The sequence below is a fragment of the Grampus griseus genome, assembly GCF_964374135.1.
Source record: "Grampus griseus genome assembly, chromosome: 16".
Lineage (NCBI taxonomy): Eukaryota > Metazoa > Chordata > Mammalia > Artiodactyla > Delphinidae > Grampus > Grampus griseus.
The window spans coordinates 10308528-10336088 of NC_139010.1; the positions used below are offsets into that span (position 1 = coordinate 10308528).

The window sequence follows — 27561 nt, forward strand, 5'->3', positions numbered from 1 at the left end:
CATGTGTGACTGTGTCTCTGGGCCAAATTTAATTGAAAAGACAAAAGACTTGTATGAGCAAGTGCACTGATTGAGTTGATGTATTTCTGAAGGCTGGGTGTTTCTTTAGGATGTTCTTAACCCTTGAAATACTTTTCGAGCATTTCAAGACATGGCTAAGAACAGTCCGCTGGTCAGGAGGCTGCGTATTTTTTCTAAGTCTTATTTTTTACACAGTCTATTCCCCTGGATAGTTTTGCAGGGATCAAAATGGCCTTCTTAGGGATTCCTGCCAATTCCTCCCACTCTTAGCCAGTGCCATGAATGAAGTCCCTCTGGGGCTAAGCAGGATGAGGGGCTTTGAGTGGTCGTGAGTTGCCAGAGCTTTGCGCTCATGTCCAATCCAGCTTTTGCTACCTGGAAACATGATAGTTTAAAGCTTCCAAAGATGGCACAGCTATTTCTTGCAAAGCATCAGGTCATCATTTTTCAAAGGGAAAAATTTGTAACCAGTGGAATAATTGGTCCCAGAATCTTGTGTGTAGGAAACTCTTCCACCTTAGTATCTACTTAGGTGTGAGCAGTTGAGTTAGAAAGAATATGAGTTCACAGGATATTATATGCGATCCACTGTTAGGGATGCAGAAATCACAGCTAACCTTTTTAAGTGATACCAGCAATTCGTACAACACTAATGCTAACGGAGAAAGGGACAGTGTTCTAGGAGATAGCCATGGAGAAGGCAACTTTAGCTCTTGATTGAAAGCCTTTGATTTTGCAGAATGTCAGCTATGTTAAGCCCAGGAGTTTATGTACCTGAACCTTATAAGAAGCACTCAATCAGAATCGTGATGATACTGGAGACCTTTTAAAGAAAATCTTTTATGATAGCTGTTGGGATCAATGTGTGTTTGACTCTGTAACCCCACACCATAACCATCCATTTGCATCCAGAGATTCACCTAGAGCACATTACAGTGATGGGTGTTTTTAATAATGATCTTGGGTCGTCAGGATATATAAATTATGTTTAATGCTGCTGGGTCACTTAAGACAGGGAAGCAGAGAATACATTTTTCAAAGATATCCCCTCTAAATGTTTGAAATCATGTATTAGAAATTAAAGGTTACTAATTTAATAGTTAGCTAAGGGGCTTCCCTGGTGGCACAGTGGTTAAGAATCCACCTGCCAATATAGGGATCATGGGTCCAGCGCTGATCCGGGGAGATCCCACATGCCGCAGAGCAACTAAGCCCGTGCACCACAACTACTGAGCCTGCTCTCTAGAGCCCGCGAGCCACAACTACTGAGCCCGCGTGCCACAACTACTGAAGCCCACGCGCCTAGAGCCCGTGCTCCGCAACAAGAGAAGCCACTGCAACGAGGAGCCCGCACACAGCAACAGAGAGTAGCCCCCGCTCGCGGCAACTGGAGAAAGCCCGCGCACTGCGATGAAGACCCAGTGCAGCCAAAAAAAAAAAAAAAAAGAATAAAATAAATTAAAAAAAATAATAGTTAGCTACGACCCTTGTCAAAATTACTCACTTTTGAATGATGCTAGAAAACTTAGTATACAGCCATACTTCTTCCTTTCTCAGTAAAGTTTTAAGTTGTAGTTGGAAAGAAAAAAGAGGGGACAGAGGTCCGGATTTGGAGGGCTTCCTGTATTTTGAAATATCTCACCAGCAATGTGAAAAATGAAGAAAGAATTCCCCAAAGGTAAAGTCCAAATAAATGAGAACATTCTTTTCTGAATGCAAACATGATCCAAGTCACTAGGTTATCCAAAATCTGTGTCCTTTTCAGAATGCTTTTCTAAAAATCCGTGTGTGGGATTGATGGCAAATTACATTTCTAGAAAATGGTTCTTGAAAAAAATCTTCGACTGTCTCATATTTGAGAAAAAAAATTTAGTGCTTTGCAACATAGAATTGATTTTATAATCATTTTCCACAGTTACCATTTAACCACGTTACTAATTTCTAGCAGTAGACATTAAAGTGTGAAGGCTACCGGAAGTGACCAGGCTGAGAGCATCCCTGGCTTTTATAGAGAGATGGCTTTGTAGGCCAGGGCTTTAAACCCCAGAAAGGAGCATGATATACAGAGGTGGTCTCCCTAGGCTTTAATTAACCAGCCACCTGAATATTTAGATGAGAAACATGCGAAAGGTTGATTGCCCAAGGGCAGGGGTCAGTTGGCACCTGTTTTGGTCACTTCCCTGACCTTGGAGGGCTGTAGTGCTCTCCTGACATTACTCCACACTGGCCCCAGCGGCCTGGGCTGCTGCTGCCGGTTTTGCAGCCAAGGGCAAGCACTTGTTTTATGGCAGCCTTACGCTTGTCTCGCCTGTCCTGGGTGCCTGGTCTCCATCCATGCTGCAGTTGCCACCTCCCACCAATTGAAGAGAGCCTTTGTCTCCCAGGGGTTTTCTTGGGTGGTTCCTGGAATTCACGTTTCCATCCTGCTTCCTTAGACTCTCCACGGTTGGTTTGGAGATGAGAGTGTTCCCCACTTTTACTTATTGTATTTTTCTCAGCGCACGGCCCTTTAGGGTGGCATTCTACAAAATCCTGGTTAGCGAGAGGAATAAGAGAGGAAGTCTTGTCTCAGAGAAACTATATTATCCAGGGAGGGCTCACTTGAGAAAAACTGCTTATTAAAAACAAAACCACAACCACAGTGATCTCTGCATTTCACCTGGTCGGTTTCTAGTCCTCTTCAGATACTGAACTTGTGTCTCATTGTCATGGACAGAACTGACGTTTCAGTGCTTTTTCGTTTTTTTCAAAAATTTTATCGGAGTATAATTGATTTGCATCAGCTCTTCTGCTTTGCTGCTGATAGATGACTGTTTAATGCCAGTGTCTCGTCTGTTTGAGTTTTGCTCATGCCATTCTGGTTATTAAATATTCTTTAGCGTCATCTTTGGTGAAATAATTACACTGTGTCACTTGCAGTATGGCTCTATTTCATGCTCTTTCCCTTCATGATAGATGCCCCTCTGGTGGGGGGAAGCAAATGATTATGTGCAATTGTATTCTTCTAATACCATGAGAGGGAATAATAACCCTTTCATATAAATAGACCAGCTCAGTTGACAGAGATTCGTAGAATTTCTGAGGTGGAAGTGATTTTGGGGGGTATCTTAAGCCGGCTAGCCTTCTTGGGCATCACTGCACTGTGTCCCCTCTTTCTTTGGCTCTCTTGAATCACATTACACAATGAAGTTTAGAAGTGACTGATCTAAAATACTACGGTCCATCATGTGACTAAGTATTTTGAAGGTCTCTGCCAGTACTTTCTGCTATTCTCTGGTCGGAAGCAGTTGCTCACCCTCCTAAAACTGTATCCACTTTTAAATGCATTTTTAAGCTGTTCTTTGCTCCGTGCATATTGATATATCTCAGGACTGCATACCATTCTGCACTTAACACCGTATCTGAAATTGTGGTTTTTCATTAAATAATGTATCGTGTAGCTTTTCTCCTTCCCCTTTTTTCACACTTGCCAAGTAGCAGAATTAGTTTATTCTATCCCTTTGTATTTGTTTCTTTTGTGCTTATCGGAGAGAATGCCCCTGACTTGTCCTCATGCTGCAAGAGAACTTTCAAAATTGACGTAAAGCTCAGGCAGATGCTATGATCATTTTACATTTCTGCCCAAAATAATTTTCTCAATAAATATTTGCTGCTTTGAGGCAAGCATCTTTTTGAAGAGTTGATTAATCTGTATTTCTCTTGTCCTGGAGAAATCCATCTTGAAGATGCCGAAATGTGTGTAGATGTTCTAAATATTTATTTAAAAGGCATTAGAGCACTTAATTGCATCTGCCAGAATTTCTATAGATACTCATGTTTCACAGAGAGACACAGTTGTTGGATTTGTATACATTTTAATGACTGTATCGTGTGGCCAAGGAAATCTTAATTTAGGGCACTGTGCTGAGAACGTCGTATGTATTATTTCACTGGATTCCCCCAGTAACCCTATAAGGTATGTTCCATTATAATTTCCATTTTATAAATGAAGAATCTGAGGATAAGAAGCTCAGAGGTAATTTTTTTAAGATCAAAGAAAGTAATGGAGTTAGAATTGAACTTGCATGGTCTGTAAACTTGACAAGAGCAGGGCTTGTATCAATTTTTGCTCTGCACTTTACTCATACCCAGGACCTAACACTGAGAATGGCCCATTTTATGTACTCAGTGATAAATGAACAAATAAATGAAAAAAAATAAATAGCAAGGTAAGATTGCCTTAAGGTATTGATGGTGTCTTGTCTGGCACTCAGCACTTCATAGGCCTTGAGACATGACAATTTCTACAAACATATTTATATAGCATAAAATTTCTAACATTATTATTTAACTCTGTTGTATCATAAACTGCCTTTAATTGACATTTTCTTTTCTTCTTTTGGCTGTCCTTTAACTTCTCTAGTTTGTCTATCTTTTATAAATCATTGCTCCCTAAACGGAAGGCAGCAAACCGTCAGAGGCCTAACTAAGGCAGGATGGTACATTATAATTACATTACTCATTTTATGTGTTTTATTTCAGCTTTTTTACCATGGGAAACTTTGGATTCATGTTCATCTTATCTTCCAAGAGAATGCCCTAGGTCCAACTTTTTTGTTTTTCTTGCTAAGGCATTGCTAATATTCTACCTTTCTGTATATGAATAACAGTGCAACAATACCTTTACCTTGACTAACTTCCAGTTTTATTAATTTTCCTCTCATTTTCCTATTTTTGTCAAGTTCTATTTTAATCTCATTCCTGTCACTTTTCTCTCCCTCTCAGCTTTATGTTAGCTCAGGATTTAATGAGACCATTTTCTTCTCTAGCTTCAAAACCATTATTATAAATTATAAGTATATGCCATTATGTGTTTTCCCAATTTGGCTTGTGACCATAACTCTTAAGATCATTATTTTTAAGCCTTTAAGCCTTTATATATTTTAATACTGATGTCAATTTAAATCATTTTTCTTTCTCTATTTGAGATACAGAAACTCTATTTAGGGTGACTTCTTTTTATTTCACAAGTTAGCCCTCTGTTACGGAAAGAAAGCAAAATTTGTATTACTTTTTTTTTTTCTTTTCTCCCTCTCTATTTGTTTTAAAAAGTGAAAAAAATAAATTTAGCAGTTCATCTCACACTGAAACTGAAATGGTTCCTTGAATTCAAATTTATACCCATAAAACGGTAAAATAACAAGTTATTCCTTTCTCAGTGCTTCAATCTGTAACCTGCAAAATTCACTGTAAATGTTAAAAAAGATGTGTTGTAATTATGCTAAATACTGGTTCATTATTCAACTCCTGCTGTTTGTTCTGGGTGAGGGCCAACCGAGCTCCCAACCAGTTCAAACTAGAATCTTCTGCCATTTCTAGTTCCATGTTCGTGCCCACCCATGAAAGAAGGATGGCTTGGATGGGATATGTGAGTTGTGACTCATTGGCAGTTTAGTTTAAATTAGTGGAACAAAACAACAGATGTGTGTCTCTACAGAGCCCTCTCACATGCACAGGCCCAGGTACAAATGCATCCCTTTACACCTGTCATATTCTTTCTTTCATGGCTTCACATTTGGTGTGTACCCCCAAAACCTCCCAGACTCCTCGGACGTTTAGTCAACATGGCGCTAGCTGGACTTGTCTTCTGCTCTCTCCAACCAGTGATTATTTGCATATTTTTCTTTTCTCATAATGGTAATAATATCATGAGAAGGGATTCCTGTCCACCAGGAGTGCTTTATGTCTTATTTTAGCATTCGTAAGGTTGTAAGCCTACTTGGTTAACCTTCCACGGTATTTTTGGCAACAGTCCTGCTGTCTCAAGAAAGAAAAATTTTCTGCCGTTGAGTCTACTTGCCCTTCTTGCTCTCTTACCGCAGTCCCAGATATACTACCTTAACTAATTTTATTTTAATAACTAACCTTTATTTCATTTCTTCCTGCTGATCAATAAATATTTTCCCTGAATTTTTCTTCTAATCAGTGTTGTCCATTCGGCATTTCCCTACCTTTTCCTATTTTTTAATTTTTAGCCTCTGTTTGAAAAGAAGCATATTTATAATGTTTCCCTGTTGATCCTTTTTATTTCACTTTATTTGTCTTTTGTGTTATTTTGTTACAACCATAAAATAATAGCAGGTGATCATATAGCACTGCTCGGATCCGGCCCCTGTTCTAAATGCTTTCCACATATTCTCACAACAGACCCCCAGGGTGGGCACCATTATTGTGCCCGTGTTAGAGACGAGGACACCGGAGCATAGAGAGGTTAAGTAATGAGCCTAAAATCTGCCAGGACTAAAATCTGGGCACGTTGGCTTTAGACTGTGTTTGTAACCAGTACATAAAACAGCAGAATACTAACGGTATCTCATTATTATATTTCCTCATGAAGCCTTGTAAATATTGAGTAGACCAGTCCCTCTGTTAAAAGCATGACAGTCTTACTGCATCCGGAAACAATCTCCCATAACCTCTGTAGATAGCTTTGGTCTGCTTGCTTCACATTTGTGCGTTTTCATGTTTTTTTTTCCTGTCATTTCCCAGTGTCTTTCCCCCAGTCTTTTTACTTGTTGTGTCACTTTGTTTAAATTTCATTACCCAGGGCGAAAATAGAAATTTCCTTATTTTCTTTTGCCTTCAGTGAGCCCTGGGGACACTAATAATAAGGTCTGACCAAAACGTTGCAAAAAATCTTAACTCCTAGAAAGGGAGAAAAGAAAAAAGCAGGCTGTGGTTGGAATAATTTGGAATTCATGGTTTCTCTCATTATAACTGTCACCGATCCTGCAGTGGATACCACCCTTCTGTGTGTTTTGCATGTGCCCTGTCCCCAGTGTTTCCTTAACTAGGGAGCAGTGTGATTCACACCAGTTAGCGCCTAGGTTGAAGCCTCCCTGTTTGCTCACCACTAGCTTAGCCCAAGGGGTTTCCATGCTGAAATCTTCAGCTGAGGCCATGGACTCCTTCTGGAGTTGCTTGCAGTAGAGATGTGAGTGATAATTCCTTTCTCTCAAATCTGAATCACACCCATGTTACCCCTAATGCGTTGAGAACTAGGTTCCATGTAAACCTACATCTACCTCGGTGTTCTGGGATTATTTTAATTTTGTTTTATTTTGCAAAACTCTTGTGACCATAGGTGAGAAAATAATGTCCTGGGGGGATTGACGTTGTGCTTTCCAGGTCAATTGGTTCTCCTTGTTGTCCTGTGACGACACTGGGAGCACAAGTACCATGGCTTTGCTCTAGCTTCTCATTGGCCTTCTATGCTGGAGTGGCTCCAAGTCTGATTCTATTCACTCCTTCTCTCAAGTGGACAAGGTTCACCAGGGAGCTTGTGCCTACTTGGTCTGAGGTGAAATCCCCAGACTAGATTCCTCCTGGTAGGTAAAGTCAGACCAAATACAGCACTTCTGCTCTGTGGCTTGTTTCCAGTTTTTCCATACAGACCCTCGACAAATTTTGTCCAACCATGGACAGCCCTGGGCATGACCCGTGAATAGAAAATAGCACAGTCAACTTTGACCCCAGATGGAGAGCTTCTCCAGTTTGGGAAGCCAGGTAACAAACGTGTAAGTCTATCGATAAAAAGCAAACTGGGCCATTGTACTTCGATTACAGAAAACAAGGTGAGGAACATTCTCTACCATCCCAGCACTTGGGTGCTCCCATTACCTACCATGAAGTTCTTTCCAGCCATTTTGTTATATCCTCAGAGATTTTTCTTGCTCATGAGAATATAAATGATTCAGAAAGTTACAGCCATAAAAGTTTTAAGACAAATAGCTGAATGTTGCTTGTATTATACGTATAATGCCTTGCCCCTCAGTTCTGCATTAGGCACAGTTAAACCAGTCCCTGCCCTTAAGGGCTCATTGTCTCATGGGAGATTGAAATGAAAGTAAATAATTTTAATAAAATGTGATCAATACTGCAAAGAAGGAATAATTCATCCCCGGACGTTAGTAACGACTCACCAAGTGAGGTGACTTTTTGCCTTTGCAAGGTGGTTCAGATTTTGCAGTCTCAGAAAAGGAAAGTGTGTTGAAATCTGAGATTAATATGCACGAAGGGGGGCTTCCCTGGTGGCGCGGTGGTTGAGAGTCCGCCTGACGATGCAGGGGACACGGGTTCGTGCCCCGGTCCGGGAAGATCCCACATGCCGCGGAGCGGCTGAGCCCGTGAGCCATGGCCGCTGAGCCTGCGCGTCCGGAGCCTGTGCTCCGCGACGGGAGAGGCCACGACAGTGAGAGGCCTGCGTACCACAAAAAAAATATATATATATGCGCGAAGGGTTGAAGGTGAGAAAGATCCTACAAGCTCCACCAGGGTTTTGCAGGCCTTGTTTACTGCTCATCCCCGTTGCTTGAAACAGTGCCTGGTAGGTACTTAATAAATATTTATGATTAATATTTAAGTAAAAGTATGTATTAATCATTCTTTGTAGGAGGAAGTGGTGGGAATTGAGGCAATAAAGGAAGGTTAAACCATCTAGAAGAGGGACTGACATGCTTTTAATGTATTGTTGAATTTGTTTCGGTTATATTTTGTTGAGGATTTTTACATCTGTGTTCATCAGGGATATTAACCTGCAATTTTCTTTTCATGTGGTGTCCTTGTCTGTTTTTGGTATCATAGTAATGCTGTCCTTCTAAAATGAGTTCGGAAGTGTTCCCTTCTCTTCTGTTTTTTGGAAGAGATTGAGAAGGATTATATTAATTCTTCTTTAAATGTTAAGTAGAATTCATCAATGAAACCAACTGGTCCTGGACTTGTGTTTGTTGGGAGGTGTTTGGTTACTAATTCAATCTTCTTACTATTAATCAGTCTACTCACAATTTCTGTTTCTTCATAATTCAGTTTTGGTGTACTTTATGTTTCTAAGAATTCATTTTTTTAACATATTTCCCAATTTGTTTCTGTGGTATCAGTTGTACATCTCTTTCATTTATTTATTTGAGTCCCTTCTCTTTTGTCTTGGTGAGTCTAGCTAAAGGTTTGTCTGTTTTGTTCATCTTTTCCAAAAGCCAGCTTTTAGTTAAATTGACCTTCTCTGTTGTCTTTTAGTCTCTATTTCATTGATTTCCACTTTGATCTTTGTTATTTTCTTCCTTGTACTGACTTGGGCTTTGTTTCTTCTTTTTCTAGTTTGTTGAAGTGTAAAGTTAAGTGGTTTATTTGAGAATTTTCTCATTATAGGCATTTATCACTGTGAAATTCTCTCTTAGAACTGCCTTTGCTGCGTCCCATAAGTTTTGGTATGTTGTATTTCCATTTTCATTTGCTGCTCTGTTTTTTGCCTTTTCTTTTGATTTCCTCTTTGACCCACTGGTTGTTGAGTAACCTGTTGTTTGATCTCCACATATTTGTGACTATCCGAGTTTTCTTCTTGTAACTAATTTCTAGTTTCATACCATTGTGGTCAGAAATGATGCTTGATGTGATTTTAATCTTCTTAAATTTATTAAGACTTGTTTTGTGGCCCAGCATATTATCTATCCTGGAGAATGCTCCACGTGTGCTTGAGAAGAATGTGTTTTCTGTTTCTTTTTGTTGGAATGTTCTGTATATGTTAGTTCAGTTCATCTGGTCTAGTGCGTCATTTAAGGGCAATGTTCCTTACTGCTTTTCTGTCTGGATGATCTATCCATTGATGAAATTGGGCCATTGAAGTCTCCTACTATTATTATACTACTATCTGTTTCTCCCTTTAGGTCTTTTTATATTTGCTTTATATATTCAGTTGCTTCTATGTTGGGTGCATAAATATGTACAAACATTATATCCTCTTCTTGGATTGACCCCTTTATCATTATATAATAACCTTCTTTGTCTCTTATTACAGTCTTTGTCTTAAAGTGTATTTTGTCTGATACAGGTATAGCTATCCCAGCTTTCTTTGGTTTCCATTTGTCTGAAATTTCTTTTTCCATCTGTTCTCTTTCAGTCTGTGTGTGTCCTTACATCTGAAGTGAGTCTCTTGTAGGCAGCATATAGATGGGTTGGTTTCTTTATTTTTAGAGAGTATGCCAAGACCTGTCAGCATCTAAAAGAGGAGGATCTCAGAACCTAGATTCAGGCTGATTGAAAGCCAGACCCTCAGACAGCAGCCTTTAAAATACGCAAATATACCTCATTCAGGGGAAGACTGGGAGATGGGCATTTCTGTCTGCTCTCTGTGCCAAATCCTGGGGTAATAGCTAGGTAAGAACTGTTTTTTTCTTTGCTACTGTCCCATTGAAGCCTTGAACATAAGTCCCACTGGCACCAGAGCCAAGCTGTCAAGGGATGTGTCCTTTGGTTCACAGCCATAAGAGCCGGTGTGTCAGACATGTACACAAGCTCCTTTCTCAGAGACACCGATGATCTGGGGTCTCGAGATGTGTGGGCCAGACCAGAAACCTTCCCCTCCAGCCAAAGCTCCAAGACAGCAAATAAGCCTTTTTACAGAAAATTGGGGGTGGGTTTCAGTTGGCTCTGTTTGTTCTGTGCCCTGGTCAGGGTGTTATGCTTTCGTGGAACACACGAGCACAGGCCCTGCTGGCCATCACAGCCAGGTGATGAAGGGGCGTCCCTGTGCATCAGGGCACTAGGTGTAAAAAACTGGGGCACCAGTCATGCACAGAAGCTCCCTCCAGGACATACGTATGAGCTGAAGCAAGTCAGTTGGGGAGCACAAAAGTGGTGCCCACCAACCTCCATCTCTGGAGAGAATTTCAGTTGGTCCCCAGATTTGTGTTAAATTAGATGCCTGCCCCTCAGGCCAAAGCTTTAAGGTAAGCAAATAAGCCTTTTACAGAAAGACAGGGTACTTTTGGCTGCCTCTGTGCTGGGCCCTGGGGTAGGTGAGTTCCTGCTGCCCCTTTAGGGACTTTTTCTCAATTTGCTATAGCTTCATGGGTCTTGTGGACACAAGCCCCATTGGCTTTCAAAGCTAGATGTTTTGGGCTCTTGCTCTCAGGTGCAGGTCTTAAAGTAGGGGTGCCAGATATGGGGTTCCAAGCCCTTTGCTACTCAGGGAGAAGCTCGGGGTTGTGAGTTACTTGCCGATTGTGGGTTGCTGCTTGGGAGTGGGGTTTATAGCGAGATTGTGTCTCAGCCTCTCCTACCTGATTCAATGTGGGGTTTTTTGTTGTGTTTGCCTGATGTATAGGATTCACTCAGTAAAGTTTTGAGTTTCTTTCAGAGGAAATTGTTCCATATATAAATGCAGATGTGATGTATTCTTGGGAGGAGTTGAGTTTAGAATCCTCCAATGTCACTACCTTGAACCAGGACCTAGAAATGTTTCTTACTTTAAGAGTTAGGTGTGCTCTTATCATAGAGTGTATGTAGTAGTGTAATAGAAGTACAGTTGACCCTTGAACAACACAGGGTTTGGGGGTGCCGACTCTCTGGGCTGTTGAAAATCCATGTATATCTTTACAGTTGGCCCTGTATCCACAGTTGCACATTCACGGATTGAACAACTGTGGATCACGTAGCACTCTGGTGTGTATTTAGTGAAAAAAAAAATCCGTGTGTAAGTGGACTTGTGCAGTTCAAACCCATGTTGTTCAAGGGTCTCCCTCATAGTCGAGCAATAACTAGCACTGACATTCTGAGATAATAACTTCTGGTGTTTTTATTAGTACTGCAACTATGTAAATAAGTATACTTTACATAGTTGCAGTCCTAATATATATCCAATTTTGTATTTACTCTTAAAAGTTTACATTATACATTATGCATTTCTGTGTTATTAAAATTTCATGAATCATTTCTATAAGTTTATTAAACTTATCAAAATGTTTTGTCTTACCAGTTTGGGTGGGTTTTTATTTTACACTTTGTAGCATGTTCATAATTCTTTCATTCTGGTAATTCTGTTATGATCTACCAAGTTATACAATTTTTCTTTGAGACTCTGACCGTAAGTGTTCTGTACTGTTGCCATTCCTGGGTCTCACTCAGTGAATTTAAATTTTAAATGTCAAATCATCTTTAGTCAACTATTGCCACTTAATATCAAGCACTGTTTCTCTGTCTCATTTTTTTTACCTAAGTGTTTGAGGCATATATCAGTATGATTTAAATATATACATAAAGCAGTCTAGCTAGTTTTTATTTTTGAAAATGCCTCTTTTGGTGTTTCCAATTGTTTTCCTTTAGGAATTTCTTGCTATAAAAAGTAAAAGCAGTTTATTTGCAGTTTATTCCAACAGTTAAAATTAAAAATAGTTTTCTCTGACTTTTTATTGTCGGCATTAGAGGCAGTAGTCTTTTCATCCAGGTGTTTACTTGTTGGCTCTGACCTGGTCCCACTGAGAAAAAAATTTAATGTCAAACCCAAAACTCTGAAACCCTTCCATTAGAATAGGCTGAATATGAGAAAAATCAGAGATTTATTTTCACATTGCCATTCTTGCATTTTGTGATACGTGCTGTTATTTCCAAAAATCTAGTCTTTAATCTTTTCTGATATATTTAGGTTTATGAATGCTGTGGGCTTTCGTGAATGTTTATTTACATGAAAGATTTATTTTTCTTGATCTTCTACTTGTTTTTTTCTTAATGATTATGTTTTATAGCAGAGATTGGCGCACTCTTTCTGTAAAAGGCCAGATAGTAAATATTTTAGGTTGTGGGACTATAGGACTTTGTTGTTGCAGCCACTCAGCTCTGCCTTTTTAATGCGAGATCACCATTTGTATTATTTTGTATATTTCTCTTGTTTTGGAGACTAAGAAACATTTTCTACTATAAACCTCCAGGAAAGTGAAATGAGCTCTATTAGTTAGAATGCACTGCTGCAGGGTCATACTTTTAGTTCCAAGAAGATATGTGAACAAACGTGCGTGTAAACACGGTACAACTTTATTTATAAACATAGGCAGCCACGTGCTCTATAGTAATAAGTAATAGGGAGAAAACAAAAAACCAAAAACATCAGGATGACATATGACTAATCTATTAAAATGCTTTTCCCAGGACTTCCCTGGCGGTCCAATGGTTAAGACTGCTCTTCCACTACAGGGAGCGTGGGTTCCACCCCTGGTCAGGGAACTAAGATCCCACATGCTGCACGGTACAGCCAAAAAAAAAAAAAAATGCTGTTCCCTTTCTGTTATTTTAATTTCTTATAGCTTGGAATGATGGAGTTTATTTTATTGCTTACCTTTTTAATAATAGCAGAAATAGTTTCCATACCCTTATATAAAAATCTTCTTTAACTTATCCATCAGCCTGTTGTATTATTATTTTCTGCTCTCGTTGATTTTTAACAGGCGCGGATTGTTGGAATACAGCAACAGATTTTGAACCACACCAAAAATTAACTTACCTTTTGGGGTATTTTTTCATTGAATGTGCATTTATATTTCAAAACATTAAGTCATTGGTGAAGAAACTAGTATTAACAGCCCTTGTCTTGGTTTGAATCGTGTCAATTGTGACAGTAATAGTGAATCACTTCTGTACCTTACCATGTGTAAACCTGAGCACTTTACATTTCTTTTCCAAGAAAGTGATCTCCATTTGAAATGAATAAACCTTTCTACAAGGTTCCTCTGGGACCCTTCTCAATACGCTAAGAGATGTCAGACAGTAGCTCTCAGACAGAGATCACACTTTCTAAGTGTTATGTCTAATTGCTACTAATGAACTACATTCTCATTGTTGACAAGGCAGGCTTGCTCTGAAAAAATAAATATACGTGTACCCATTCAGCTTTCCAGGTTCACACTAAAAATTCTGATAATGAGACTTATTTTCTAATTTCTGTTTTAGACTTTAAGAAAAGATGTATTCCATTTTATCTTCTCTGATAGCTAATACCTAAAAATATTACCCTTCTTTTTCAGGTTTTGTATATTGTATATTTCTGTTTATTTTTGTGTTAACTTGTATATTTCTCTTGTTGTGCAAACCAAGAAACATTTTCTGCTATAAACCTCTAGGAGAATGTAATGATCTCCATGGGTTAGGATGCATTATTGCAGGGTTATGCTTCCAGTGTCTAGAAGCTTCGTAAGCTGGCCCTAACCTACCTGTCCCATCCCCTATTGGCTTTGTACCCCAGGTGCATGAGGTATGCCCCCCATTCAAGACTTCATTCAGCACTTTACCGCCATCTTTTCCTGTCTGGAAAATGGCCATGAATGAGTTCTCTGTGGCCCCACTTAAATGTTGCTTTCTTTCATTTCTCTGCAGGCAGAATTACCTGCTTACTCAGCTGAACACTGTATCTTTGCCTTGTCCTCACTCGACATCATCTTTGGTTATCAGCCCTGTGTTCCAGACACCACCTGTCCCCTATCACAGGTGCCCTGTGATATTATGCATGATGCCCAAATGCATTGAGCACATAATAATTATATTGTGTTCAGTCAACACCTGAATAAACACATAGAGAAGAGGAAAGCCACTGATCATTGTAGATTGGTTAATCATATTTCCCCCCTTTCTTTGTTTTCTCTTTAGGTATTCTTGAAGTTTTACACTGTGTGTTAGTAGAAAGTCCAGAAGCTCTAAATATTATTAAAGAAGGCCATATTAAATCCATTATCTCACTTTTAGACAAGCATGGAAGAAATCACAAGGTAAGTGAACCATTTTATTGCCAGAAATAAATTATGGAATAACTTTAAAACTATTTTTTTAAAAGATTTTTAAAAGGTGTGTCAGATTTTTCGTGAGTGTTTTTCACCTTTTCATTCCAATCAGGTAATATTGCTTAGTGCTTATGCATAGCCTCAATGGGAGGATGGAGCAGTTCTCAATTTGTGTATGAAGGAAAGTTGGAAAATAAGTGGACACATGGCTGTAATGTTTAAAGTGACTGGGTCAGAGGTAACTGGAGGAAGTGTGTTTGTGGAAATTGCTGCTGACACTTGAACCTGAGAAGGGAATGAGAGTCTGAAGGTGGCTTCTCTTTTCAGGTTCTGGACGTCTTATGCTCCCTCTGTGTTTGCCATGGGGTAGCAGTCCGTTCTAACCAGCATCTCATCTGTGACAATCTTCTGCCAGGAAGAGACCTGTTACTGCAGACACGCCTTGTGAACCACGTCAGCAGGTAGGTTCAGCGAGCCCGCGTCACCAGATTGGTAGCATAACAAAAAATGCACGTTCTAGCTTTGTCGCTAAAACATCGTATAGTCTGTTTGTTTGATTCGAATCTTTTACATATTTTCCTAGGGAAGAGTGTAGGAATTTTTTCTACCCATCAGATGAGATAACAACAATAGATGACCCAAGCAAAATACACATTTATTACAAAAAAAAGTATAAGAGCTCTCATTCACGTTCATATGTAGCCGAATTGTCATTGTCATCCTCAGGAGCAGGCTGACAATGATACAGGGATATAATTATATATAATTATGTTTTACATCTTCTTAGAACATAACTAAAAACACTATATCCTTCACTACCAATGGTGAAGTGCCTACTATGTATAATAAAGACATTGAATTCAAATGTCCAAAGTATAATAAATTCTACAAATAAGCAATAAAACTACATTTTCAGTTAGGTGTACCTTCCAAGGTATCAGACATTCATTGGGTACTTTGTCCCAGCCACAGTGCCAGGTGCTTTACAAGTATTCTACGCTGCTTGTGTTTGCACAAAGTGTTATTGTTATCTACATTTTATAGATTAAAATGTTGGAACTGGAAATGGAACTCAGGTCTAACTCCAGAGACTGAGCTCTTCACCACCATGTCATAGTGCCTTCCATATACAAAATAATAATAATAATTACAACAACAATAATAAATACAGCTTATAATTAAGGAAATGTTATATGTGATAGTGATAACTTCAATACACTGTGTTTAGCAGCTGTCCAGGAAATACTTGCTACTTCACTCTGGTTCAAACAAAAATGTAGGGTTTAGTGTATATTTCTACGTTATGATTTTTTAAAAAAGATTGATTTAAGACTTCCTTTGTGGTTCTTTATATAATAGACCTGTCGTTAATGAGCAGTGTTTTCTGAGACTTTCACTAATCCCTAGTATTAACTTAGGGTAAAAGTTCTTCCGTAAAATGCAATTAAATACAACTAACTAGAAATTATTCTTTTCACAGCAAAGCATAGAGAACAACAAAGATGATTCATCACCTTGGTTCCTTCACTAACACTATGACTTGCTTCAGCCTCAAACTCTGTATGACACAAAGCTTAGCTTAGGAAAGTGTCTCTATGTCCTGGATTAATAGTAACTCCATTAGGTCCGAGGGCCTGCTGTGCTATCCTGAGTGCCTCCCCTTCAATATGATTAATGATATAAGATATGCTGAAGAGCAATTAAGAAAAAACAATAGACCCTTAAGTGACCTTGCCAAGTTATCCCAGAAGCAAACATCAGTGTCTGAATGTTAACTGTAAGGTTGGCGGTCACTGCAGACTTCAGTGATTGCTTCAATAATTTGTTGTACTTAAGGAAACGTATTTAGTATGTAATATATGTCTTTGAGAAGCAGGACTAATTCAAAATAGCACGATGTAAGTTAAGACAACGAAAGGTTTATTCAGATTTTCTCACATGCTATTCCTCTCTCTTTAAAGCATGAGACCCAATATTTTTCTGGGTGTCAGCGAAGGGTCTGCGCAATATCGGAAATGGTACTATGAGTTGATGGTGGACCACACCGAGCCATTTGTGACCGCCGAAGCCACTCACCTGCGAGTGGGCTGGGCTTCAACGGAGGGGTACTCTCCCTACCCTGGAGGGGGCGAGGAGTGGGGTGGAAATGGTGTCGGAGATGACCTCTTCTCCTATGGATTTGATGGCCTTCACCTCTGGTCAGGTACGTAGTATCCATTTTCTTTCACAGTGTTTTTGAAGGAAATCTTTTGCCCTCACTGGACATTTCTAAAAGCTATTGGTATTGGTGCTGTTCATATCAGGTACATTTATTTCAGAAATGTAACACTGAAATGATAAGAGTGTTAAGTAAAAAGCAGAATTTCACTAGTGGAAAAAGAAAACTCTTACAGTTATAGTACCTCTCCAAAAAACTTCTTTGCCTTTGAACGGTATACTTCAGAAGTGGTTTTCTGATTCATGAATCAAGTGCAAAAACTTAAACGTTTCCTACTTGTTTTAATTGGTATGTGTGAAACTTTAGCTTCCAATATAAAAAAGAACCAAAACCAAATCCTGGAAAATAATTGGAATAAGTAGACTAAGTTCCATCTTCTGGTGGGTAATGTAATGTCAGGAATTGGTAATTTGTCAAGTGTATTGTGAGGAGTCAGCTCATAATAAAATGATGCTTTGTTTCAGAAGTGTGGAATGGTTTAAAAATGAATGAATAGTTCATTTCACTAGCTACCACCGCTAAGCTTTGATGGTTGAAAGTATATTAAACATGAGTAATATATAAAAACAGTACTCTTTTTTCAGATTTATTAAAACATGTATTTTGATTGGCTCTATTTAAAAGTTTACTTTTTGATTATGTAGATATTGGAATTCATTTGGATTCTGCAGACATACGCTTGTATTCATAAAGCGGCATTTAGAATGAACCTGATACATTTTATAGCACATTTAACATACAGAAAATAGAGAGAGGCTCCTTACATTACAGAAAGCCGCACTTTGCCTCTCATGGGCAAATCAAGCGGTATTCATTTATTAATGTTTTATAGGCCTCATAAATTATGAAAAGAACATTATAAATTCAATTTAATTAAACCTAAGAGTTTATGGTAAGGAATTTATAAAGAAAAGCACTCCATGTGGTTGTATCGAACAATAATACTTACTAAATTTTTCCTTTATTCGGTGCCAATAGCTCAGTAGCCTGGAGGAGATGAAGCTGTATGTTGGATATTTCATCTAACCTGTGGGGCACTGGTTCGGACCCAGGCTGTAGTGTGGTGTGTCTTATACACAGGTGTACGGTGCTGGTCAGAAGAGAGTCACAATGTTTGTTCCAGAATTTTTCTACCCACCAAACAAAGGCAAAGAGCCCTGCCTTCAGAAGACCTGACAAAGATGAAATAGGGTTAATGTCTGTTTGATAAAACATAATATATAATATAACTATTATCTTCAGATATTATCCCCTCTCTCTACCTTTGAGTATCACTCCACACAACATGGGTCCTCAGGTGAATGAATGAAGCGTGTTCACTTGTTTTCCCATTACACAGAGATTAGGGGAAAAACGAAACAAAACATTACACTAGTAAAAAAAAAAAAATGCTGAATTGCATCTCATTATTTTAGCCATATAACGCCACTTCACCATTTTCATGTTTGCATTTAGTTTGAAGCTTTTTCTGTCAACACAGAGGAAGAACCCAGAGCTCCTGGAGTTGAAAGTGTATGCAATATGCCTTTCATGGCAAAGTATCTTTAAAACAGAGTGATAAGAGCAACAAAAATATTGAGTGAATCTATGCAGGTATTACAGAAAAGAGGTTACTTGTGGAATTTCAAGAGAAATTCATCTTGAAACTTTGTATCAGGAGAAAATATTTGACTGTTTTTTCAAATGGCAAGAAAATACGCACTCTACCATGCCTGTAGTTGAAAGCTATGTTCTCTCAAGCCCTGGGATCTATTGCTAATTTTAGATTCAGGATCAACAAAGATAAATCTAAACTAATTGGCTTCTGACTGAGTTATGTGGTTAGATCCACTGTAATTCACATAATCTTCTTGGGTTCACTCTCCTATTCCTTTTCTTTTTAAGAGTTGAAGTAGGATTTAAAGTATCAACTATCTGTGATTTCTGAGAGAGAACACTTAACTTTCTGTGATTGGAGGGTGGAGATATTCCTTGTAACCAGAATTTGCCTTATCAGCAAAAGTTTTGAGCTCTGTCTTCATTTCTTCTTCCCAACTTAAACTTTGCATAGCATTGCTATGTTCCCCTTGTGCGAATGAGAATGGGATTGGGGCAGCGGTCCCCAGCCTTTTTGGCACCAGGGACCAGTTTCGTGGAATACAGTTTTTCCGCAGACGGGGCTGGGGGGTGGGAGATGGTTCAGGCGGTAATGGGAGCGATGGGAAGCTATGGGGAGCGGCAGATGAAGCTTCGCTGGCTCGCGCACTGCTTACCTCCTGCTGTGCGGCCCGATGCCGGCCCGGGGGTTGGGGACCCCTCGATTGGGGCATCCACATCCTGTGTTTGTAAGGACCCAAAGTGTGAAAAAACTTGGTGCTTTTGGAGAATTTAAGTATAAAAGTATGGAGGAATGTCATAGAACAGTATGTGAAAGATGGGTAAGGATTCTTCTCCAGGACCTATGAATCAGACCACTGCTATCTTCTTTTCTGGCTAATGCAGTGAACAGGAATATAGTTCTCATATGGATTTGATCTGAGTGTATGTAAATGCAATCTTAAAATGCTTCCTAGTGGATTCAGCAGTGTGAGTGCCATTGAAACTGTGGACTTAGGCTGGTCACTAGTGACCTTATCTCTCTTACCTGTTTCTTTCAGGCATTGCAAAACAGTTAACCATGGTCATTAGTATTAGCGTTACAGTATCCCTCAGATTGAGCAATATATTTGGATTATAGTAAATATGTTTAATAACATTATCAGCTACAGATCTTGAATACAAACAGGGATATAGACCTTTATCTGTGAGTTCTGTTGCTTTTGTATGACTTTTATTTAACAAGCTGCCTTTATTATATCCAGGGAATTCTAGAGGGACCACCTGATAACGAATGTATTGCTTGCAGATTTGAATATTGGTAAAATTTTTAAAAAGTACACAGTTTAAAATGTAGATATGCTCTACTACTGGCATTTCAGATATGCTGTTGGTAGAAATCTTGGCATGCTAGAAATTTTAAAAAGGTGTTCTAAAAAATGCAAATGTTGCATCATCAAATCTATTTTTGTCTTTGCTCAAATGGAGAAATTTTGTATGTTTGCATTTGTGAGCATGTGTGTTTGGGAGGACCTTACCTTCCTGTGTTCCATTGTGCCCATGGGACTAATCGGCCAAGGAGTTATGACACAGTCAAGAATGGACATAGGTTATAGGCTGGCTACGGCAAGAAATGACATTTATCAAATATCATTTTCATGCCTCAACTTGTATCCTGTGTCCTACTTAAGAAGCTAACCAAGACCTTGTATGAAATAAGTTATAGAACAACAAACCAGTTGACACGTATTGTCTCTCAATAAACAATGCACAAATGAGCACATTTTCTGCTTTCATTATCCCTTTATATTTTTATGTTATAAAACAAAATGGATTTAATCTTTGAGAAGGGGACTGCAATAAATACCTGCTGTGTCTGAGACTGTTCTTATAAACCATTAATTTAATCATCATAACAACTCTACAAGGTGATGGAATTTGGTTTACAAGAAATCAAGGTTTAGAGAGCTTAAGTAATGTGCTGATGGTCATACAAGTAGTAGGTGATAAAGTAGCAATTTGACTTCAAGCCTTTCCCTAGAGATTTTTCCTGACATCATTATATTATCAGCTGTAAGATGATATCAGCATCAAATACCATCCATCTGCATGCAAAAATTTCTGCATGTCAGAAGGACCATTTTACAATAAAGATAGCAGCATGGCTCCTGAGAAAAGCAACAAATTTTTTTGGTAAAGGATTTGACATATAACATTAATATGCATTCAAGATTTAGTCTCGTCCAGTACCTTTTGGTGATTGTCACTGCCTATTCAGATCTTTGACTCAGGTTCTGAAGATGATTCTCTGAGATAAAGATGCATTACCCTCCTTAATGTGTTTCCCCATAGGTTGTATTGCCCGTACTGTCAGCTCACCAAACCAGCATCTGTTGAGAACTGATGATGTCATCAGTTGCTGTTTAGATCTAAGTGCCCCAAGCATCTCCTTCCGAATTAACGGACAACCTGTTCAAGGCATGTTTGAGAATTTCAACATTGATGGCCTCTTCTTTCCAGTTGTCAGTTTCTCTGCAGGAATCAAGTTAGTATTTCTATGTTTTTTGCTCTCTTTGCCTTCTCACTTCTCATTCTTTCATGGAAGACTCTGCACTGCCATCACGCTTGCTTTGCTAACCTTCTCTCTCTCACTCCTGGGCGTCTAGACGTCCACAGGGCATTTTGCCCCTTCCTTGAAGGGTGAAGATAAGATTCACCTAAGAGGAGAATCTCAGGAGGCTGAATCCTTTGTTCATATATCCAACCATTTAGATATGCAATCTGCCGACTATCCTTCTATCCAGTGTTGCTGAAATATTTCAAGTCCATTTAAGTTCACTCTTTTATTTAATAAGGGTAAATAAACGATGTTGCATTAAAAATACCATTTATTTTCTCATATTTATTTTCATTAATTTTTCTTTTCATTACATTCTTCCACCCTACTCCAAACCCCCTCATTTCTACAGAAACCATATGTTTTTTGGTTGATCAGGTCAAGATGACTCCTTTCCATGTCACCCTCTACCTGCTATACTTGTAAATTATCTGCGTATGGTCAGCTGGGTCAAGGTAGTTTCCTCTAACCCTTTGCTTTTTTGCTACTACCAGATGGAAGAGAAATTAAAGTGATAATTTAGTATGTAGAAGTATCATTTGAGTCTCCTTTAAGGAATTTCACAGGGAAATCGGACTGTGACTATTTTTTCTTTTTATCAGATCTCATCCAGCCCTGCAATTTTAAGTATACAGATATTTAGAAAGTCTGTTCTTTCTCTGTTGATTATTTGGGCACCTTGAGACATTAAGTGACCAAATACTATGAACAGGTATTTCATTCACATAGGAATAGAGTGCATATGCTTTTATTATTTCTCCAGAGAGTGATAAGTTTTTGCTGAGCCATTAACATAATTTAATCAGGTTTTACTTTTATGATTAGAGGCTCTTAATCTCTAATGTACTGACATTATGGTGGTACTTAGAAAAGAAATGTGGCTTCTGACAAAGCTAAGTTTGTACTCATAATTTATTCCTCTATTCTGTTGATTAGGAAACTTTTCTGTATGTCAGAGATATAACCGACCCCGACATGCATCCTTTTCAGGGTACGCTTTCTGCTTGGGGGGAGACATGGAGAATTTAAGTTCCTTCCTCCGCCCGGGTATGCTCCTTGTTATGAAGCTGTTCTGCCAAAAGAAAAGTTGAAAGTGGAACACAGCCGAGAGTACAAGCAAGAAAGGACATATACACGGGACCTCCTGGGTCCCACAGTTTCCCTGACACAAGCCGCCTTCACACCGATCCCCGTGGATACCAGCCAGGTACCCAGATCTTCAGCTGTGATGGCAACGTTTGAATTGCAGTCATTCCCATATGTAGTGGCTTTCAAACTTTTGCCTGCAACCCATACAAATGCATTTTACAGTAATACAATTTATATGTATAAGTGGTTTCATGAACTAATGCTTAGCCTTACTATGTCCCCTTAGCCATTTGCCTAGTCTATTCTATTTTGTTTTTTAAGGGCGGTTTCAAGCCAGTAAATTGACTATAATGTACTATTATAGTATTATAGTATATAATAGTATAATATAGTATTATACTATATACTGTATATAGTATAGTATAGTATTATAGTATTATAGTATAATGTACTAATGGGCCACAACCTGAGGTAATGCATACTAATTTTAGAGTGGTGTTTACTTACCCAGGGTAGTGGTGGAGTTTTCAATTTCTTCCCCCATCTAGATACACTTGGTATTTTGAAGTGATTTAACTGACTTTTATCTTGGGTAGAGATTGAGATCATGAGCTCTAGGATTATGATCAAAATGCCTGGGATCGAATGTATGCTCTGGGACTTGAGAAAATTACTCATCACATTCATTGGGATGTTCAGAGTATGTTTGATATAGTTAATAAATAACACATTGGCACAGCACTTTGCGAATAGCACCCAAGCAATGTTAGCACCCAAGCAATGTTAGCAGTTACTCTTGCTTTTCTCTTTCATAGACTTGAAAGTATCCTGATATTGACAATGAATTAAGTATTGCTCTATTTTAATGGTGAAGTAACTTCATTCTGGTTGGTTAGATATTCATAGTTTGTTCATTAGCTTTTGAAGATGAGAGAAATGTCTGAAGTCTGAAATAGAATTAATAGCAGGCCTCAGAAGCTTCCATTGTTTGGTTCCTTGAACCATATTTCTTGTCTCTCCCTGCTGGCTTTGTATATGATGCAGTAACATAAACAAACAAGCTTTGTTCATGGCTAAAATTCAGTTTGTGTTGCCGTCGCTGGAACGTGCCAGGGTGTGTATGGCGCTACCAGAGTTGAGCGGTAAGCACGATTGGAGGATGGAAATGGACTGGAATGGACAGTGGGATTCTGTGCTGTCACTAGCACATTTAGGATTTCCTGAGCCCTGGATAACCTCTACTGTTTGGAGGGAAGGAGACAGGGATGGCCTGCCCCCTGTGGAAACTCTGCCGCATCCACGGGCATGGTGGGCAGTTGCCTGCTCTCTGTGTTGAGGGACTGCTTGTGGGGCACATACCAGTGCATCGCCAGGTGTGCACAGCCAACCCGTCACCTGGAAAACCATTTTGTGTTATGAAGAGGCCGTTAAACTTCCCCTTTATAATGGGAACAGGTTCACATTTTTTCACCTGAGGCTTACATTTGGAAACCACTAAAAGTAACAGAGTTAGGGAAAACATAAATCACTGCCAACAGATATTTCTAGACGCAGAGAGTGAGCGGATTATCTTTTGGACACTGAATTGCCTTCATTCTAGCCGGTGGGTGCTGGCCAGGTTGGTTTAAGAACTCTGGGATGATTTCTCTTTTTAAATAATGCATATTCTGGTGGTTATACCAAATCCATTAGGACTTTTTTCTTAATGATGGCTGTCCTCAGCAATACTCTGTTTTCTTTCTTTCTAACTTTCATTCATAATTTCCCCAAATTTACCTATTAATTGCTTAGATACCTAGTTATACAAATTTAGATTAGATGGTTTGGAACCTTGTTATATGATTATATTTTAATGGTTGATGAGACTGTTTTATTTGGTTCAACTCACAGTGAGGACGATTAACACTGCATTTTCTTGCATTTCTTTCTGATGTGTTTTCTTTTTCTTTTTTTCAATTTTAGATTGTGTTGCCTCCCCACCTGGAGAGGATAAGAGAAAAGCTGGCAGAGAATATCCATGAACTCTGGGTTATGAATAAAATTGAACTTGGCTGGCAGTATGGTCCGGTACATAATTTTGTAAATTATTTTTAGATTCTGTTAATACATCTTTCTGAAAACATAACTTCTTCTCACTCATCCTGCTACGTGGTGACATGAGTCGATCCGATTGATTTTTTTTCCCCTACACTTTAGTTTTTGGGCATTTTTTCTTTATGAGAATGAATGACATTAGTGGTGCGTTCATTGAAGGATGGCTTACTTGCCTAGACAGTTGAAAAGTTATCAGTCTTCAGGCTGAAAGTTACATTTTTAAATCAAGGTTAACATATACAGACAATAAGCATTGATTTCTAAGGAACTCAGGAAAAAAACTGAAATTGAAAGTGAAAACTGAAAATGGAAAGAAGTCAGTTTACTCTCCCCCTCCGATGTTTCACTTCTTTTAGTCCCCATTGTACGTAGCAGTGTAAGTGCTCTTGGCAAAGATTCAAGTTGGTTTCATAAGTGGAAGAGAGGCTGAGAAATAATGACTGCATGCGTTTCCAAATGATTATTTTTCAGAGAACTTAGTTTACAGTTTATCAATAAAATTTAGATGAAATAAAACCAAAACAACTTCCCGTGTAATCCCAGTGTAGCATATATCGTTTTTTAACAGGACTGTGGCAACACTTTCATTTTTATGATATTAATAGCCTAAGTATCCCAAAGGTTGTAACACTTTCTTATATTTGACTGAATATAGAAATGAGTGTATTCAGCCAGTCATACTTATTACATTGAGCTTTGAATAATGACATTTAGTATTAGTATTAGTGATAATACCATATGATACTTTATACTAATTAGTATGTTTGTTTATTTAGAGCTTTGCCTTTTTACATATACTCCCGATTACAAGTAATAGGTTAATTTTTCTAACAGCACACTGGGCTGTGTGTTATTATTTCAGTTTGACCAGTGATGTCACAGCTGGGGATTCTCATAGAGCTGTCAAATGCCCTGACAGCTAGTTAGTAGCTGTGCTAAGACTAGGATGTATGTTCTCTAGCTTCTAGTCCAGAATTGTTTTTCACTATTAAGACTTACTGATGCATGATCAGAAAATGGGATCCTTTCATTAACTGAGTAATGGTTAGACAGTTGTCAAATCAGCAAGCACTTACAAAGTTACCTTGTTAAGTTTATAGTTTTGTGCTATAGTCATGGACTTTTAAAAATAGAGGAAATGAGTAAATGCTAGATAAGATATTTACCGTCAGTTAAAGTCAGTAAAAGGAGAGATATCATGAAGGTGTACCTAGCAAATTGCCAGAAGAGTTACTGACAGAATTTACCACAAGGTTCAAGATGAGGCAGAGATTTGAGTTATGGACAAAATTTGGAGAAAGATAATTACAGGCTAGGATTTAAAAACATCTCATAACAACTCCCCTCCAAAAAAAAAAAAAACCCGTACAGTAACAGGAACTGTTTAACAGGCTTATGCTCAAGAAAGATGATTTCTATCGCAAGCTTCTAAAGGTTGCCGAAATGATTACGTTCTACAGTGAACTTACTTATGTTTCTTTTAAAAAAAGAGGAAATATAAGGTCTCGTTATTATCTATTTTTGCAGTTAAATCCAGTTCATTTCAATACCATACCTTCTAATGCTGCCAGTCTGTAGATGAGACTGAAAGAGAATACGGTGCCTCTGAGCCATCCTGGTTGCGGCCAGTTATCCTTCACCTGGTCCTGGCTGGTTAAAGCAACCTTGGGCTTTATGTTTATTGGGCCTCCAGGGTGGAGATTAAGCACTTAATCTGTTGCTGTAGTGCTGGCACCTGGCACCTTTCCTGGGACAAGGAACATACTCAAATACTTGCTGGTAGCACGAAACGGTTGTTTTCTTAGGGCTCCTTCTGGGCAGGCACAGCTCCAGGTATCATGTCAGAGGGTCAGCAATTTGGGAGAGTCTCAAACTGACACGTGAGGAGATTTCACATTGTTCTACCGTGTAATAATTGACCTTGTGTCCTGCTTCTTTGACAAGGGCTTTCCTAAAACTCCTTTCAGATAAGTGGCCACCATCCCTGACTTTATGATGTCTGTTAGTCTAGACTTAGGTACATCCCTGTTATTGAGACTAATTCCATAAATTCTTTGACATTTTAAATGAAGTGTTCAACTGTGTTTTACTTTAGAGCAGTTTGAACTGTTGAATAAGTTGGGGTTTTTTGTTTGTTTTTACTTTTTGGAAAGAACTTAGTTTCTTTAAATGTCTTTGCGATGTGTTTCACAGGAGCATCATGTAAGAGCTCTATTTTACGGAATAACATCAGGCCTGTCCATTCAGGCATTTGTGTGTCCCTTTTGCCTAGTATTCACCTCATGTGCTTGGTACTGGGGTCACCAAATTGAAAAGACCTTGTTTTAGTCAGTTTGCCTTTTTTAAGAGCTTCTGGTTTAGCTGAGTGATAGGTACACAAACAATTACAAGCTAAGTACTGTAATGGAGATACTAACTGTGAGGGAGGAATATTTACAGCTTTTCTGGTGAAATCAGGGAGGGCTTCCAGGAGGTGGTAAATATTTGCTCTGCTGTTTTTGTGGAAGAGCAGTGAGCCTGGAGGCAGGAAAAGGGGTCAGGGAGAGGACTCAGGTGGCCCAGGTGAGAGGTTGTGAGTTTCCCAACTGTGTGCCGGCAGTGGGGCCGGAGAGACATGACTGCAGATGTTTTGAAGTTCCACTATGGGATGAGAATAAGAGAGGGAAGGAAATCTGGGTAGATTTCTGGTTTTAGCTTGGACACCCGAGAGGATGATGGGGTCAGTTACTCTCTGGCGTAGAGAATAGAGGGGAGGTGGAAATTACACGAACACAGATTAAATTATCTCCGGAATTGGGCATGTTCATTTTTACCTTTATGTTTAGAATTTAGTGTTACATTTTGTAACTCTAGATTTCATTTCCAAAGTTACACACTTGAATAAGTAAATAAACTATATGCTTTTGTGTAAGTCCTGTTCATTTGCAATGATCACTGGAAAGAAAGGAATAACTATCTTGTTTTTAACTTGGCGACTCCTGAAAACTTAAAAAAAAATTCTTACTCGTGTTTACCTACATTTTATGTGGCATTTATAAAGCCTGGTAATTATTACCATGGAGTAATTTGTTCCCTGGCAGCATATGGCTGTGATCGTGGTGTCACCATGGCAGTAATGCCTGTGTAATTTAGGTCTCTAAGAAGATAAAAACCTAATTACTAATGCAAGGGTACAGAACATCTTTCTCATTAATTTATCCCTAAAATCTTGAATTTAGTTTATTCTGATTGCTAATCCACGTTTTCAAGGATTAATATGAAAAATGGCTGTGGGATGTTAACTGACTTCGGTAAAGCACTGGAGTGACTTGTGAGAGCAGAAGTAGCTTACATGGGGTGAAATGAACAGCTGGAACCACCTCCAAGAGTTT

General features: G+C 38.8%; 1 protein-coding gene across 2 annotated transcripts in view; it reads left to right on the forward strand.

Annotated features, from left to right (window-relative positions):
• The window catches only part of RYR2 (ryanodine receptor 2), a gene marked incomplete at its 5' end in the record, with an annotated part of 721806 nt that overhangs the window by 381860 nt on the left and 312385 nt on the right, over positions 1–27561 (forward strand). For both annotated transcript variants that reach the window (XM_082674159.1, XM_082674158.1), the window contains 6 exons: positions 14467–14585; positions 14925–15058; positions 16559–16800; positions 20743–20935; positions 21998–22214; positions 24059–24163. In XM_082674159.1, coding sequence (XP_082530285.1) covers positions 14467–14585; positions 14925–15058; positions 16559–16800; positions 20743–20935; positions 21998–22214; positions 24059–24163 — 1010 coding nt within the window. The remainder of the gene's footprint in view (positions 1–14466; positions 14586–14924; positions 15059–16558; positions 16801–20742; positions 20936–21997; positions 22215–24058; positions 24164–27561) is intronic.